The sequence below is a fragment of the Euprymna scolopes genome, chromosome 26, assembly GCF_053919585.1.
Source record: "Euprymna scolopes isolate OS-2025 chromosome 26, ASM5391958v1, whole genome shotgun sequence".
Classification (NCBI taxonomy): Eukaryota; Metazoa; Mollusca; class Cephalopoda; order Sepiida; family Sepiolidae; genus Euprymna; species Euprymna scolopes.
Genome location: NC_136507.1, coordinates 49,281,602 through 49,296,928, shown reverse-complemented (window position 1 = coordinate 49,296,928; position 15,327 = coordinate 49,281,602). Strand labels below are relative to the sequence as shown.

The 15,327-nt window shown below is 34.2% G+C and overlaps 1 protein-coding gene across 1 annotated transcript in view; it reads left to right on the top strand.

Moving 5' to 3' along the window:
• Positions 1 to 704: 704 nt before the first annotated feature.
• The window catches only part of LOC145248013 (X-linked retinitis pigmentosa GTPase regulator-like), a 105,409-nt gene continuing 90,786 nt past the window's right edge, over positions 705 to 15,327 (top strand). The window contains exons 1-2 of the mRNA XM_080109706.1: positions 705 to 772; positions 14,884 to 15,009. Of these exons, the coding sequence (XP_079965832.1) occupies positions 748 to 772; positions 14,884 to 15,009 (151 nt within the window). The 5' untranslated portion in view covers positions 705 to 747. The remainder of the gene's footprint in view (positions 773 to 14,883; positions 15,010 to 15,327) is intronic.

Here is a 15,327-nt window from a genome sequence, read left to right as displayed (position 1 = left end):
GAATCTATGTGTACAGTAATACAAACCCGACATTTCAAAATGGGGGGGGGGCGTGAATTTAAAAAAACGTTTGTCTAAAATATTATATTCAGTTTATTGGAAAGAGCATAACATTTCACATTGCCCTGAAAATATGGTAAAAATTGAATCAATTGAAAAATTTTGATAAATTTTTAAAGTTTAAAAATTGAAAAATACTTAACTCGTAAAATTCAATTGATTTCATTATACTGTTTCTTTAAAAAAAAAAAATTTCTATTACTTTTTATACAACTTTAATAGCTTATTTTGGAAGTATATTCTATAAAGAAAATAAACAATCCACTTTTAAAAGAAAAATTACAAGTTTTTTATATTTTATTCGCAGTTTCGTGTTAGGGATGTCAAAAATTCCCCCCAAATTCTGATACACCTGCACCCCCTCCCATATGGTGGAGATTGGTGAAAAGGGTTTTTTTTTTTTATCTAACGTAGACAATAACGTAAAATATTCCGATAAAAAGTATATCCAAGAAGCGCACAAAAAGAATTTGCCGATTTTACTTTTAAAATGTACAGGACAATTAAAAAAAAAAAAAATAGTTGCTCACTTTGGAGTTAATATCTTCAATATAGTCACTTAATGTCCTGGATAGAGTATGAAAATTATAAAATTCAGGGACAGATAATTTTGTAAAGTTTTTCTTTGACTTTTCGTACTTATACGCTATTGCGAGACATGTAACCAGTTGTATATTGGTAACAAAGATGGCGTCGGAACTCGACATTCCAGGTAAATAATGGTTAACATTTTAGTATTTTTCTTTAGTTTGCTGCAAAAAATAGATTTTACCGAAGTTATTTGAATGTACCCAGGTGTTAGGCGAGTGTTTGTTTCGTTTGTTATCATGGGATAACCATAATATACCCGAAATCGACTCGTTGTTAGGGTGACTGTAACTATTGTTGCAGGGAGTAGGGGGAGATGACTTTTGAAAGATGAAGCGTCGAAGCGAGTGTAAAGTTTAGGAAATTGTATTATTTCGATTTGATAATTATCAAAAACGTAAATAAATAAAAAAGTTTAACTTAGATTATGAGAATATCGCGAACCAAAGTTTTACTTTGAAAACTTATGTATAAAACGTTTTTTTTTTGTTTTTGTTTTTTTAACACACGTTACTTTGAAAACTTCTTAATTACAAATATTAAGACGACTTTAGACTGCATTTCTTTACTCGACTTAATTTACGTATTATTATTTCGGCTCTTATACAGATCGGCCCCCATGGCGGTCGATATTGACTCGAGAAAATCCGATAATGGATTACAAAAATATCCGTAAAAGTCGTCCACGCTAGATGAAACCAGTGTTTCAGAAAAAAGGGCGGAGTGTGTGTGTGTGTGTGTGGGGGGGGGGCAAAAGCAGCCCTCTTAAAATCACGTATAATATATATATATATATATATATATATATATATATATATATATATATATTAGGTACCCCCAAGCGCGCCACAGTTTTAACCCCCGCTGTATGTAACGCGATATAACTATAATTTAATTTAATATTATCATTCTAACATTTTTACCATTTAAAAGAAGCTTCAAATAATCTGCTAATATATATTTTTTAATTTTTTTTACAGCATACAAAAATAATCAAAATGCGAGACAAAAATCGTGATTACATTATCAACGCTTTAAAACAACGTTCCTATGTAGTAACGTTTTTGAAGCCGTAGATGTACTCATGTTTTAAAAATCTAGCAATAAGCAAACAATTATCGGTACTCTTGCATAATTTGAACCGAACTCTTGTAAATTCCCATCAAGCATGGATCGGGCGAGACCGGCAACCATCGGTGTCAGTCGAGCGTCGAGCGAGCGTTGTTCAAATGTTCAAACGCTAACTAGACTTTTTATTTTAATTACTTTTTTTCTGTTATGTTTTTAGTAATTTTTAAGGTGATAATAAGGGGGTGTGACTTTTTATTTTCTGATTAGTTACTTATTTATTATTTATTTATTATTATTATTATTTTTTTTTGTAATTTAATTTCTGGGAATTTGATTAGCCAATGAAAAAGCGCTATCTAAATTGAAGCAGACGACACTCGAATTGGAAGAAAGCGACTACCCCCCCCCAAAAAAAGCTGACAAATATATTTTCAAACTCACCAAACAGAAAAATGACAGGTAAGGAAATAGATCTATGCATGTTAGAAAAAGAAATGAAAACATTGATGCAGACAATTTCATATTGTCAGGATAAGAAATTGCTGTCCCCAAAAATGAGGTGCAAATTGTAAACTGTGAAAAATTCCATATACAGCCGCCATCTTTCTTTAGGCCGGCCACACAGTTCTAGTAGTCAGTTTGTGATTGGTTTAAATTTGAATGTGTCAGGTGATTTGACTTGGCGCCTTTTTTGTATTCATGTGTTTATTTTTTAGTCTAAGAAAAAACACAGAACAGGATAGACTCAACCTGCGGTTCTCTCTCTAGGGAGCCAAGACAATTCCTTCATGGACACTAAACAGTCGGTGAACGAAGGACACATCTCTACAAGCAGAGACAACTTATTTTGCTGAACCTATTCAAATCAAGGAGGACATTCTACAACTGTTCGGCATGTTATTATCCAATTATTGGATCTTATCTTATTTCTTCTTGAGTCCCAAGGGACTCACATTATGCCTGATTATAGGCGCCATCATTCCTGCCGTATTCTCCATGATCATCATGGATCCTTCGAAAGGACCAATGAACTAACATTCCAACAATAGGAATTCGAACTACAGACTCCATGTGTATGGGGGCAAATCTGGCCACCGTTTTGCAAAAGGACTTACCAGAACCAAAGCATTGCTGTTACATTGTAAATAAATTTTGAGTTTAAAGGTATGGCTTTTGTTTGTGGAATTCATTTGCTTCTGCAGGGAGGAATTTGAGTGTGTGAGAAAGAAATTTCTTACATCCTCATTTTGTTGCAAAATGACGAAAGAAATGATTCTCTTTATGCAAACGTTTAGATTCTTGTTTTTTGCAAAATGGCTAGTTTAAATATATTCTCAGTTTTTTTGCAAAGTGTAATAAGATCTCATTGTTTTGCTAACGTAATGATTAGTTATAATTTGTGTAAATTCTTGATTTAAGATGAGCAGAATTCTTTTCATAATTTGAGCAGATTATTGTTAAGTTTTAACGTAATTCTTAGAAACCGTGGTTGTTACCTCAAAAAAAAAAGAAGGAAAGATAAAATATTTTTTTTCTGTTTCGTTAAATCAGAAGAGTAATTATTTTGTTAATGTAACTTATGTCGCAAAAAACTAATTAGACATTGATAAGTTTCGATTGACGCTATGTTTGCATTTTAAATTAAAAAAAAAATAAGTAAAGAAAGTTTTAAATTCTTCTTACGTTTGAAATTAAATTAATTTGACCTGGAAATTGGGGTCGTAAGTTATTGGTGTATTATAACTGAATTTTCGAATTTAAGATCCCACGTGGATCATATACGTGACTAAATTAAAAAAAACAAAAAAACTTTGGTTCAAATTCTGTTAGATGTAAAAAGAAACACAGGAGTAAAGAAACCATTAATGATTTTTTTTCCACAATTTAAATGTTAATTGTAAAGGTCACACTTTGAATGTGTTTATTGCATGCACTGGATATTTTTATTTTAAATCATTGATTAATTTAAATTGAGATTAATCGCTGGCGGCCATTTCGTTAGTGTGTTTAAATTGAGATTGCTAATAATGTTGATTTGTAATTGTGATGCCATGTTTAATGTATATTAATTATTTTGTGCTGCTGTTGTCAGTTTTCAAATGATAATGTGAGTTGAAATTTTATTATTGTTAAATAAAAAAATCTTTAGGGGACAGTGAAGGGTTTAACCCCCCCCCACACACACACTTGTTAGGCATCATTGGTAGCTCAGGAATTTCGAATTTGGTTATAAATGTGTAACACGATCATATTTCTTAGAGCATTAGCCCTAATTTTGGGGTAAATTAATCACTGGTGGCCATTTCGTTAGTGTGTTTATTTGTGATTACATAATTCCATTTTGGAATAATATTGGCGGTTTCGCCACCTTAATATTTGTTGATAATTATATTTTGGTTATTTTATTAATTGTTCTCGAGGGAAGAATATGGCCCTAAAGGAACTTATGTCTAAATGGGATGCCAAAAGGTGCAGTAAAGTGGTTGGAAGTTAACGACCCATTACCAGATTTTTTCAAATCCCGAGAAGCAATAATTAGAGTTTGTTTAAGGAAATTGGATGACCTGATAGACCAAATTCTAATCAAGACTCCAGAAGAGGAGAAATTGCAGCTTTGCGAGGTTTCGGAAAGGTTTTCTTAAGAAATAGAAGAAAAATTGCTTTCGTTAAAATTAAAATTAGATGTACCTCAAGTTATGCAAGCTTCGACGGTTATGTCTATAAAAATGCAATTGGACTGTCCGAGGTTTTCCGGAATGTCCGTAGATGATAAATTTTCGTTCAGAACATTTCTGAACAAATTCGAATTTTGCACTGATAGTTTAAATAAAGCTGACAAATTGTTAGTGCTTAAATCAAAACTAGATGGGGATGCATTTGATATAATCTCTAGTCGAGATGTAACATCAGATAATTATGATGTAGCCCTAAAATTGTTAAGGGAAAAATATTTAAACCCTGATTTGATTAAAAACCGGGTTTTTGAGGAAATTATTCCTCCTCCATCTCTTATAACGGATTTTAAAATTTTGAAGTCGTTTCTCGAAAAAGTTTAGAGAAATTTGACCGAACTTGACAAGTCCTATGGGACTGATTTTTTGCTGAGGGTGGAACCTCAGGGGCATTGATAGCCCACATATTATTTGCTAAATTTCCTAATGTTATAAGAAGAGAATTGATGAGTAGAAGCGGTGAAAGATTCCCTTCTCTGAATAATATTATGTCTCATGTGTTTGAAATTATGGAATATTTATTGGCCACCCCGCTCGATGTTCGGCGGGATATTTGCGCACCAAAATTTGGGCCTTCTTCACCTAAGATGAAATTCAATATGGTGTCTTCTTCTCCACGTGAGGTGAAGGCCACTTTATTATGTAAGCTGTGTGAAGCTACAGATCATTCTATTAAGAACTGTAGTAAATTTCATTCCTTCGAGGCGAAATCCGAGGGGCTAAACAGTTAAAATTATGTACGTGGTGTCTGGGTGAACACTCAGATGCAGTTTGTCGTGGAAGTAAGGGATTTCCTTACCCTTGTGCAGTCTGTGGGTTGGAAACCCATTTTAGTGTCATGTGTCCTAAGGGAAATAAATCCTTTGTGGGCTGAACAACATATTCTGAACCACAGAACAGTATTTTGCCCATCCTTAAAATATCGCTGGAAGCACATGGATGACTGATCTATTTCTTCTGTTTGATTGATACTGGGAGTCAACGTTTGTTTTTCGCCCAGAAAATTCTATTTAAATTGTGTTCTGCTAAAACTATAAACCACAAGAAGGTTGATATGGCGGGGAACACGTTGATTGGCAGTGACTCCTTGAGATTGCAGGAGTACAATATATCTATAAAATTAGGTGATCAAAATCCCTTTAAATTTGCGGCATTATTTTCCAGGAATTTAAATTTAAAATTCAAAGTGGATAATTTCGATAAAGTTGTCAATAACTTGTCTCAAGAAGGTTCCGGCTCTCTCCCGGTTATAAGAATTTAAACAGAACTCCCATTAAGGGAATTATTGGTTTGGACCTTCTGAGTAAATTAGATAATCTCAGATTAATGGGAACGCATGGCAACATGGAAATTTCATAATTCCGTTTGGTGAGGGCCGACATTTTTTTAATAAGATTTGAATAAGGTAGATTCGCCTCCCTTTAATTGCGTTGTGAAATCCCTTCCTCAATGCAACAGCTATTTAATAAATTCTGTTCTTAATCCGACACTCTCTTATGAGGACGGATTGAAGCCTTTCTTCTCCGAATCTGCAGTTGAACGAGGGGTAGAGATGTTGCTCAGTCTCAACTCATTAGGAATTGATGAAGAAGTTATCGGCTGTGGACAAGGAGAAGATGGAAGAGTTTAAAAACTCCATCGTATGGGAGGAGGGGAAATATTACGTAAACTTACCATGGCCTCATGATAGGATCCCACTGGTAAAAAGTAACTTTGTGACTTCCTTGGCAGAGTCGTTAGAAAGGAAGGGAATGTATAATGAGTACCTCCAAGTGTTTGAGGATTATGTGGAATAGTGGAGCAGTTTTCTGTCCCGCCTGGGAAGTATGAAAATTATATTTGGGTTCCTCATAGACCCGTTATTAAGGAGGGAACTGGAGTGATGACAAAAATTCATCCCGTATTTAACTGCTCCCTGAAACATCGAGAGAGTACGTCAATTAATGACACTGCCTACATGGGCATGAACTTATCTGCTAAATTATTGGATTTATTACTGGGATTCAGGAAAAACGAATATGTCCTTCTAGGAAGGCCTTCTTACAAATTCACCTTAAATCAGAAGAGGATAAAAACAGATTTTGTTTTTTCCTTAAAAAAGGTGACAAATTATGTACTTTTACAGGTACAAAACAATTATATTTGGGTTCAATGCTAACCCCTTCATTCTGAACTTCTGATAGCTGGTCTGTGATTGGTTTAAATTTGAATGTGTCAGGTGATTTGACTTGGCGCCTTTTTTGTATTCATGCATTTATTTTTCAGTCCAAGAAAGAACACGGAACGGTATAGACTCAACCAGCAGTTCTCTCTCTAGGGAGCCAAGACAATTCCTTCATGGACACCAAACACTCGGTGAACAAAGGACACTTCTCTACAAGCAGAAACAACTTATATTGCTGAATCTATTAAAATCAAGGATGACACTCAAGAAACTGTTCGTCATGTTTATTGCCCAAATAAAGAATCTTATCTCATTTCTTCTTGAGTCCCAAGGGACTCACATTATGCCTGATTATAGGCGTCATCATGGATCCTTCCAAAGAACCAACGAACTAACATTCCAACAATAGGAATTCGAACTAAAGACTCCATGCGTATGGTAGAAAATGTGGCCACTGTTTTGCAAAAGGACTTACCAGAACCAAAGAACTTTCATTGCTGTTACATTGTAAATAAATTTTGAGTTTAAAGGTATGGCTTTTGTTTGTGGAATTCATTTGCTTCTGCAGGGAGGAAATTGAGACGTGTAGGAAAGAAATTTCTTATATATATATTGTATGAAATCCTGCAAAAGTTGTAATATTTTTTTCTTCCCCTCCTCACATCGTTTGTTTTTGCAAAAGTAGCGCCCCCCCCTTTCTAATAATTCTAATAATTTTTTAAACATTTTTTTTTTAAGTTGTAATATTTTTCCCCCCTCTCCTAAATGTTAACGTACTATTAAAAAAACACCGAATATATGTCAACTTATGTCACGGCAACATATATTGAGCGAATTTCTAACAGTATTTTGTCTAGTTTATTATTTATAATACCTTTTCCCAAACTTACCCTCTCCGAGAGAGAGTCGGGCGCCATTTTGAATTTTCCAATACATCGGTAAACACTGCATGTTTTTCGAGCTGAATAAACATGTTACACTGAATAAAAACACAAAAAATATATCCAGTTAGGTAGAAAAGTAACTTATCTTGCCTTTGATAACATTTATTTGTTATATATTTGTTTTTTGACAACTTTTTCGAATCTATGTGTACAGTAATACAAACCCGAATTTTGTACTTCTAATTTAGATGACGCGGATAAATTACTCTTATTAAAATCTAAATTGATCGGAAAGGCATTCGATCTCATATCCAATTTAGATATAAGCCCCGAAAATTACGAGCAGGCCTTGGCTTGTTTGAAAGGGAAATTTTTAAATCCATCTTTAATCATGAATCAAGTTTTTGAGGATATTATTCCTCGTCCAGAGTGATTTTTATTGATTAAAGACCTTAAGATTTTTCTCGAGCGCGTTAAGCTTGAATTGACTGAGATGGACAAGTCTTTTAGTACAGATTTTTTTCAGATTATTCTACATCTGAAATTATGGTTGCACACATTCTGTTTGCTAAATTTCCGAACAGCGTGCGCAGAGAGCTAATGAACAAATCTAACGAACGTTTCCCCTCTCTTTCTTCCATCATGTCGTACACTTTCGACATTTTGGATACATTGATGACATCACCATTAGTTGTGCCGAGGCGGGAAAACAGCCTGTCAAAAATGTTGACTTCTTCTTCGGATCCAAAATCTAATATGGCGAAGAGTTTGAGCCTAAACAGATTTATTCAAAAAAGAGTAATAATAACTCTAAGTCTCCTGTTAATAATAGTGAGATTAATAAATTTTGTAAATTATGTAGGGTTACTGATCACCCGACTAAAATTTGTTCTAAATATTGAGACTTTGACTCAAAAATTATAAGAGCCAAAGAACTCAAATTATGTATCAGGTGCCTTGGTGAGCACTCTGAGACTGTTTGCAAGGGGATAAAGGGTTTTCCTTATCCTTGTGCCGTTTGTGGTTTTAAGAACCATTTTCTATTATGTGCCCCAAAAGTCCCAAATCCTTTATGGGACGTACATCATTATCGGGACAGGAAAAATGTATATTTCCTGTACTCAAAATATCAATGAAGGCGAAAGGGGGCCCGGTCTATCTTTACTGTCTTTTGGATACGGGCAGCCAGAAATCCTTCTTTTCTGACGTAATTCTAAACTGTTTAAGTCGTAGGAATAAATTAAAACCAGGGATGGTGGAAATGCCTGTTAATACTCTTGTGGGGACAATTCATTAAAACTTAGGGAGCTGGAAGTATCTCTTAAATTGGGACATCAGCGCTCTTTTCCTTTTTCTGCCTTGTTTGCAGATGATTTGAAGTTAAAATTTCAGGTGGACAAATTTGATGAGATCACGTCAAAATTGACTAAAGAGGGTTTTCGTCTTTGTCCTGGATACTCTGAATTGAATGGGTCTGCTATTCATGGCATAATTGGCCTGGACCTTATTCCATGGATAGATAATCTCTGGTTAATTAAATATTTGGGAGGTTCTGCATGGAAACTCCCCAAGTACATAATTCCCTTCGGCGAGGGTTCTAAATTTTTGAATTCCAATGCAAAGGTTAAGGAAGAGTTACTGGCCTTTGATCAAATTATTAAAGCACTACCTATATGCCATTCTTATTTCTGGATAAGGATGGACTGATGCGGAATCAAAGATGCATTGAGAACTCCGATGTTTTTCCATAGGATGTAAAATTTCCTATGCTGTCAGGAAAAAATAGTCACCTGACCAAATTGGCCATTATTGAATCTCACTTGATGTGTTGCCATATGGGAGCAAGTTCTACCCTTAGCAAATTAAGGCTATCCGGTTTTTGGCTCCCGCCGGGGAGACAAGCAGTGAAGTCTGTTCTCTGTAGCTGTATCATATGTAGGTGAATCAATTCCCTACCATACACATTTATTTCAGCTTCAGGTAGAAGCCTTGATGTTTTTACCCCCCCCCAATCATTTTTTGCAGACGAGATATCACCCCCACCTGCTTATCAATAATTGTGGTTCAGAGGATCTTTCCCCAGAACCTCTCAATAGAAATATACTCTTGCATTCCCTTGAACTGAGGAATGAATTTGTCAGTAAATTTAGACATATTTGGCACAATGACTACTTGTTCTCAATTAGAGAAGTAGACGCCAACATTAAAGATCAAAGCCCCCTCCCCCCAAAGATCTCGGAGGGTGAAATTGTTCTTATCAAATCTCTGAATAAGTCCCAACCTTTCTGGGGTTTGGGCAAGGTAATAAAATTACTGGTCGGTAATGACCATAAGGTCCGCTCGGCTTCAGTTTTGAAGGACGGGTGTGTTCAAGTTCATTCTTTAAAAAATATTTATCCCCTAGATGTAAAACACAATTCTGAATCTGCAATGGCAGAATTTACTGAAGAAGGCGGCCCCTTCTTCTGCCCTACATGTTCGATCGCCAATGATGGAACAACACCTATGGTGTGTTGCGACTCATGCGATAATTGGTATCATTTCAGTTGTGTTGGGTTTGACCAGCGGGACACTGTAGGTGAGTGGGTGTGTCCGAGTTGTAGGGACAAAATGTCAAAATATATTCTTATATTCCATTATCAGGGTCGCTGAATCAAGTTAAAGTCACTTTTTCTTATCATTGATAATTTCTCTAGTTAGACTAGAATGACTTGTTATAATTTTGAATTTGGCAGCAGGCACACACATTGAATTCATTGCTATTATTTGTATTAATATTAAGTCTCTCAGGACAAATTTCTTACCTGTCACTTATTGACAGTTTTTTAAAAGTACATCATTATCTTGTTTAAAAAAGTAATGATTATCCATTACTTTTTCTTCCTTTTCTTGGCAGTGTGTAAGAAATTCTGCAGAAATAAGCAAGCTTTTTATTAGACGGTTCCTCCGCCCATGGATTTATTTTAACCAATCAAATTGCATGTTATAACTAACTGCCGAGAATGTTCTTTGGCGCCAAATTCCCTTTTCAGATCAGAATCCAGAAAGACACAGGGAAGGACAGACATAGATTTCTCACTCGAATCGAGGCAGTGAAAATTACTTGTTGCTTTGAGACGTTTTAATGTCAAATGTGGAGTGGAACTTTATCATTGCAATACCAATGCCCTTTAGTAGGGCGAATTATATTTGCACGCATGTGCTACAATTTGATGTCTATAAAGATGAAATTAAGGTTTACCGTTTGACCTGTCATTTGTCCGCCATTGGATAGATTCTACAAGGACTCCTTGTGTATGCCCAGCTAGCAGCCCGACTTGGAAGTCAAGTCATCATATCCAAATTGCGCACTACTTCCTCAGCAGGAATTCTACCCAGCCTTTATCAAAGACGAACTATTATTCCCTTCGGGAACGGTACCAGCCCATAGTGGCAGATAGCTGAAGATGACACATCTTTTGCAACTTGGACTTTTTTTCTTTAATAAAATTTACATTGAAGTTTAAGGTGAGCTTGTAATTTGTTTGGTTTTCTATTCTGCCAGGGCAAAAACCTTGTGAGAGAAATCTCACTATATATATATATATGCTAACGTTTTTTGTTGTAATTATTCTTTTTTTAAGTTTTTTTTTTTACTTTTCATTCACACGAGCAATTTATTTGTTTTTATCATTTTTGTTTGCGAGGTGGTTTGTTGTCTTTCTGGTTTAGTCTAAGCAATTCAAGGAATGGTTTACCTAACAATCAGAAGCAAAATATCTGCATGACTGAAATACAATAAATGAAAATAAGGCAAAATTGAGCTTGAACGTTTCTTAAAAGTTGAACAGTATCAAACAAAATGCTCCTCCAAGGCAGACTTAATAATTTTTTTTGCATTGCCACCCACACTTAGGGTTAATGGTAGAATCTTTATGACTTTTTAATGGCTGATTTTGAAATCGATTTAAACAAAAATATTAAAATTTATTTTTAATGTAAAAACATAATAAGATGAATGATGAAAATGCTGGCTTAAATAGTTTCTTAAAAAAATTGAATAAAAGTACATATGTTGCGGGACTAACGGGTGTAAGTGTTTAGTCCTGCAAATTCAAAAAAATAATAATAAAAATCAAGTGTAAAAATGGAGTTGAACAATCAAGCAAAGATGACTGAGACGAATGGATAAATTAAATATAAAATTTAGTTTTTGTTTTCTTTGTGAACGGTGACTGAGGTAATTATGTAATGAAGGAGACCACGACTGCGGTATTAAAAGTTTTTCATGTAATGAAAAAGACAGTTCTGCAACTGAGGTATAAAAAGATCTATATGTGATGAAGTAGAAAAGTCTTGTGACTGAGGTAACTGAATGTTTTTTTTTTATGAAATGAAATAACCAAGAAAAGTCCAGCGACCGAAGTAATTGAATTTTTTTTTTTTATGTATTGAAATAATCAAGAAAAATCCTTTGACTGGTGTAATTGAATGTTTTGAAGGAGAAAAGTAAAAGTTTTTGGTTACAAATAACCAGTCTTTTTTAGGAAGAAATAACAATATAAAAGTCCATCGCTTAAGAGATAGAAAAGGGTAAAAATCCATTAAGATAAAAAGTCCATCTCCACGTTGAGAATCAAATGATGGTGTGGTGCACACAAGTTTAATATCTGCGGTGACGAAGTCAAACGGCTTGCTGACGGTGTGCTGTGCTGGTGTTGACTGACTCGTTAGGGCGCAAAAATGCCCTTTTTATACATTTCCAACTGGCTCCACGGAAGCCTTCAGAAAAAACATTTTTTAAAATTTCTTCTCTTCATAATCTGAATGGATGAAAAGAATAACATCTGTGTGATGTAAAATGCTTCTTAAGACGTCTGCGTGAACAGGTGAAATTTTGTTTATAAGTCCACCGAATTTGCGTGGGTGTAGAAAGGGAAATGTATGTACAACTGAAATGATGTTTATATATATCCACGTGCGCAACTGTGTTTTACAGTTGGGGCAGCGCACCATTATTCTGTTTGAGTAGATTCGACGCGGTGGCGTCGGGGCTACGATACATATGCGAAAACACATAATAATATATATAAATCAATCAATCAATCCATAAGGGTTTTATCACTCAATGAGGAACCTCTCCCTGGACTTTAGCCATCTAACTCTGTTCCAAGCTATCCGCTGCCATGTGGGACCCATGTGTTGTATCAGATCGTCCCTCCATCTCGTTCTTGGTCTTCCCTTTGGCCTCTTATGTTCATGATGTGTCCATTCCGTTGTCCTGATGGACCATCTGTTGTCATGTTGTCTGGCTACGTGCCCTGCCCATCTGTGTTTGGATTTTTTTATGGCAGTGTTGATGTCAATAACTCTTGTTTGTTGGTGGATCCAGGTGTTTGTCTTTCTGCCTTGTATAGTGATGCCTAACATTATCCTCTCCATCTTCCTCTGTGCTACTGCCAAGAGTTCACTTTGGCGAGTTGCCGTAGATCATCACAGGTAGTACATATTCATCGAAGATCTTCCTTTGATTAACATATTTGCTTTTCGGCTTCTCATGATATTCTCTACTTTCCCAAAAGCTGCCCATCCCAATACTATCCTTCTCTTTATCTCAGGGAGAAGATCTTCAAGTTTTGTCATTTTCTTTTCCGAGTAGATGTAGTTTTCAACTTCCTGCATTTATATATATATATAAGAGAGAGAGAGAAATAGATTATAACATGATGAATGTTTTGGAGTCAAAATAAATTTAGTATTACGTTGTAATACCAAAAATAAAAAGTTTTAATACTTTTTCTTCTATAATAAAATCACAGCTGCATGAGCAATACAAAAACCTGGAGCGTATAATGAAACGGAGTAAAATGTCAAAGTGAATTATAAAAATAATTCGTTTATAAAATTATTCACCAAAATATTTCTTTCATGACCTATTTATAGATAATTGATCAACAAAAAGTGTTAGCCATTATTAAATACTGGGAATTATTAAAATTGCTTTCTAGAATGATGAAAATGCTTGTTTAGTTTCAGTTAATCTAAAGTCAGTTTTTTTTTTTTTACATAATACCCTACTTCTGGATCCAGTAAGACACCATTTTGTAAAAATCTCGATTATGCTAGCATATTTGCACATTTTAAACATGTTTTTTTTTTAGATTTCATGCATAATATTAAATAGATTTTAACTCAAAATGGTTCATCATCTCATAATCTTAAAAACAATAACAAAACAAAACCATTTTTATTGCTTATAAATATTTTTTTATCACATTCTATTTATTTAGACTGGCAATCTCATCATTTACCCATAAAATTTACGTGTCTTTCTTTAACTTTACCGCTAACCCCAAGTTTGGATGGCAATATAAAAAAAAACACTGAAAAAGGTATTAAATTTCAATTTAGCCTAAAATACAATGCAACAATGTAAATATATCAGTAAAAAATGCATTTTTTTTTCAGTTGGGAAACTAGGTTATTACTAGATTTTAGCGAACTAATGTGAATAACCATAAGGGCTGGTCTATATAACCATCTTTATGTATTATTTATGGAAATTTGTTATTAATCTGCAAAAAAGCCAAAGAAAATACTGCAATTCGTAAAATACAAAGTACCTGTTTAAAGACACAAATCCAATCAGAATCAAAAACGTAGTTAAAAAAAAAAGATTTCATTTCAATTTGTACAAATTTATTTTTCATTTTTTTTTAAAAACAATATAAAATAATTATCCAACCTTTCAATTCCATATAACAACTTTATTAGACACTAAATAATCCATATATGGTTTAATACTAATATCAAAGTCTTATGCATGATTAAAAAGAAACTAGAATCTTAGGAAGATCTCTATCATTCCAGTAATTTTAGGAGCAACTGGACTCATGAAAAAGAATTTCAAAAACTATCTGGCAAATATACCCGGTGAACCAAGTGTTAGAGAGATTCAAACAATTTGACAAAGGGATGGTCAGAATCTTAAAAAGATCTTTCGGTTGGAATATCTGAGACAGCGAGTGAATGTGTGACATCAGGCAGGATGCCCCATCTCCAGCTTGAACAAACTGATAAGAAAATTAAAAAAAAAAAGTTTGTATCCTGTAAAATAAACCAAACCAAATCATCTTTTATAATTTTGCCAAAGTATCCAATGATTAAGAAAACATGTCCGCTTGAAGGTAGATCACTCTGCATGACTACCAGAAAATGCATTAGTGGAGATTACATATTATTAATTATTACATAACAGATTTATAATAGTTATATGCAGCCATTGAATGACAGTTCTGGAAGGAACAAGTCAGAAGAATTTGAAATTTCTTCACATATCCATTACAGTTTGTTTTTCTTTTTGCGAAGAGTGAAATTCACATTTGTTTTCTTTATTTCCTTCTAGAAACTGGTGCCATCTTCACATTTGGGCGTTGTCGTTTTGCTGGAAATGAGCCCAGTAGATTCTGGGTACGAAATGACCGTGTCTTACAGCTGGCCTGTGGAGATGAACATACTGCATTAGTCACTGGTAAGTATTCACAAAATGTTTTTAGATGTGGACTTATGTTTTTCCATGTTGCTATACATGGATTAAATTAATGATTTTTCAAAGATTTAATAGTGTGATACTATCATCCCTCCCCCTAAAAAAAGTGTTAGGAATTATCTTCTATACTCCTATAAATTCGTTTTTCTTTTGTGTGTATTGATATTCATATTAAAACCCCTCTTTTCTATTTATTTAAAAAGAAAATACAATTTTCTTATATATGGGTTGTGGAATTGCATTCACTAGCAAAAGATCTAGTTAATTTGCATATTCTTTTAAACATTCATTTTAATTAAT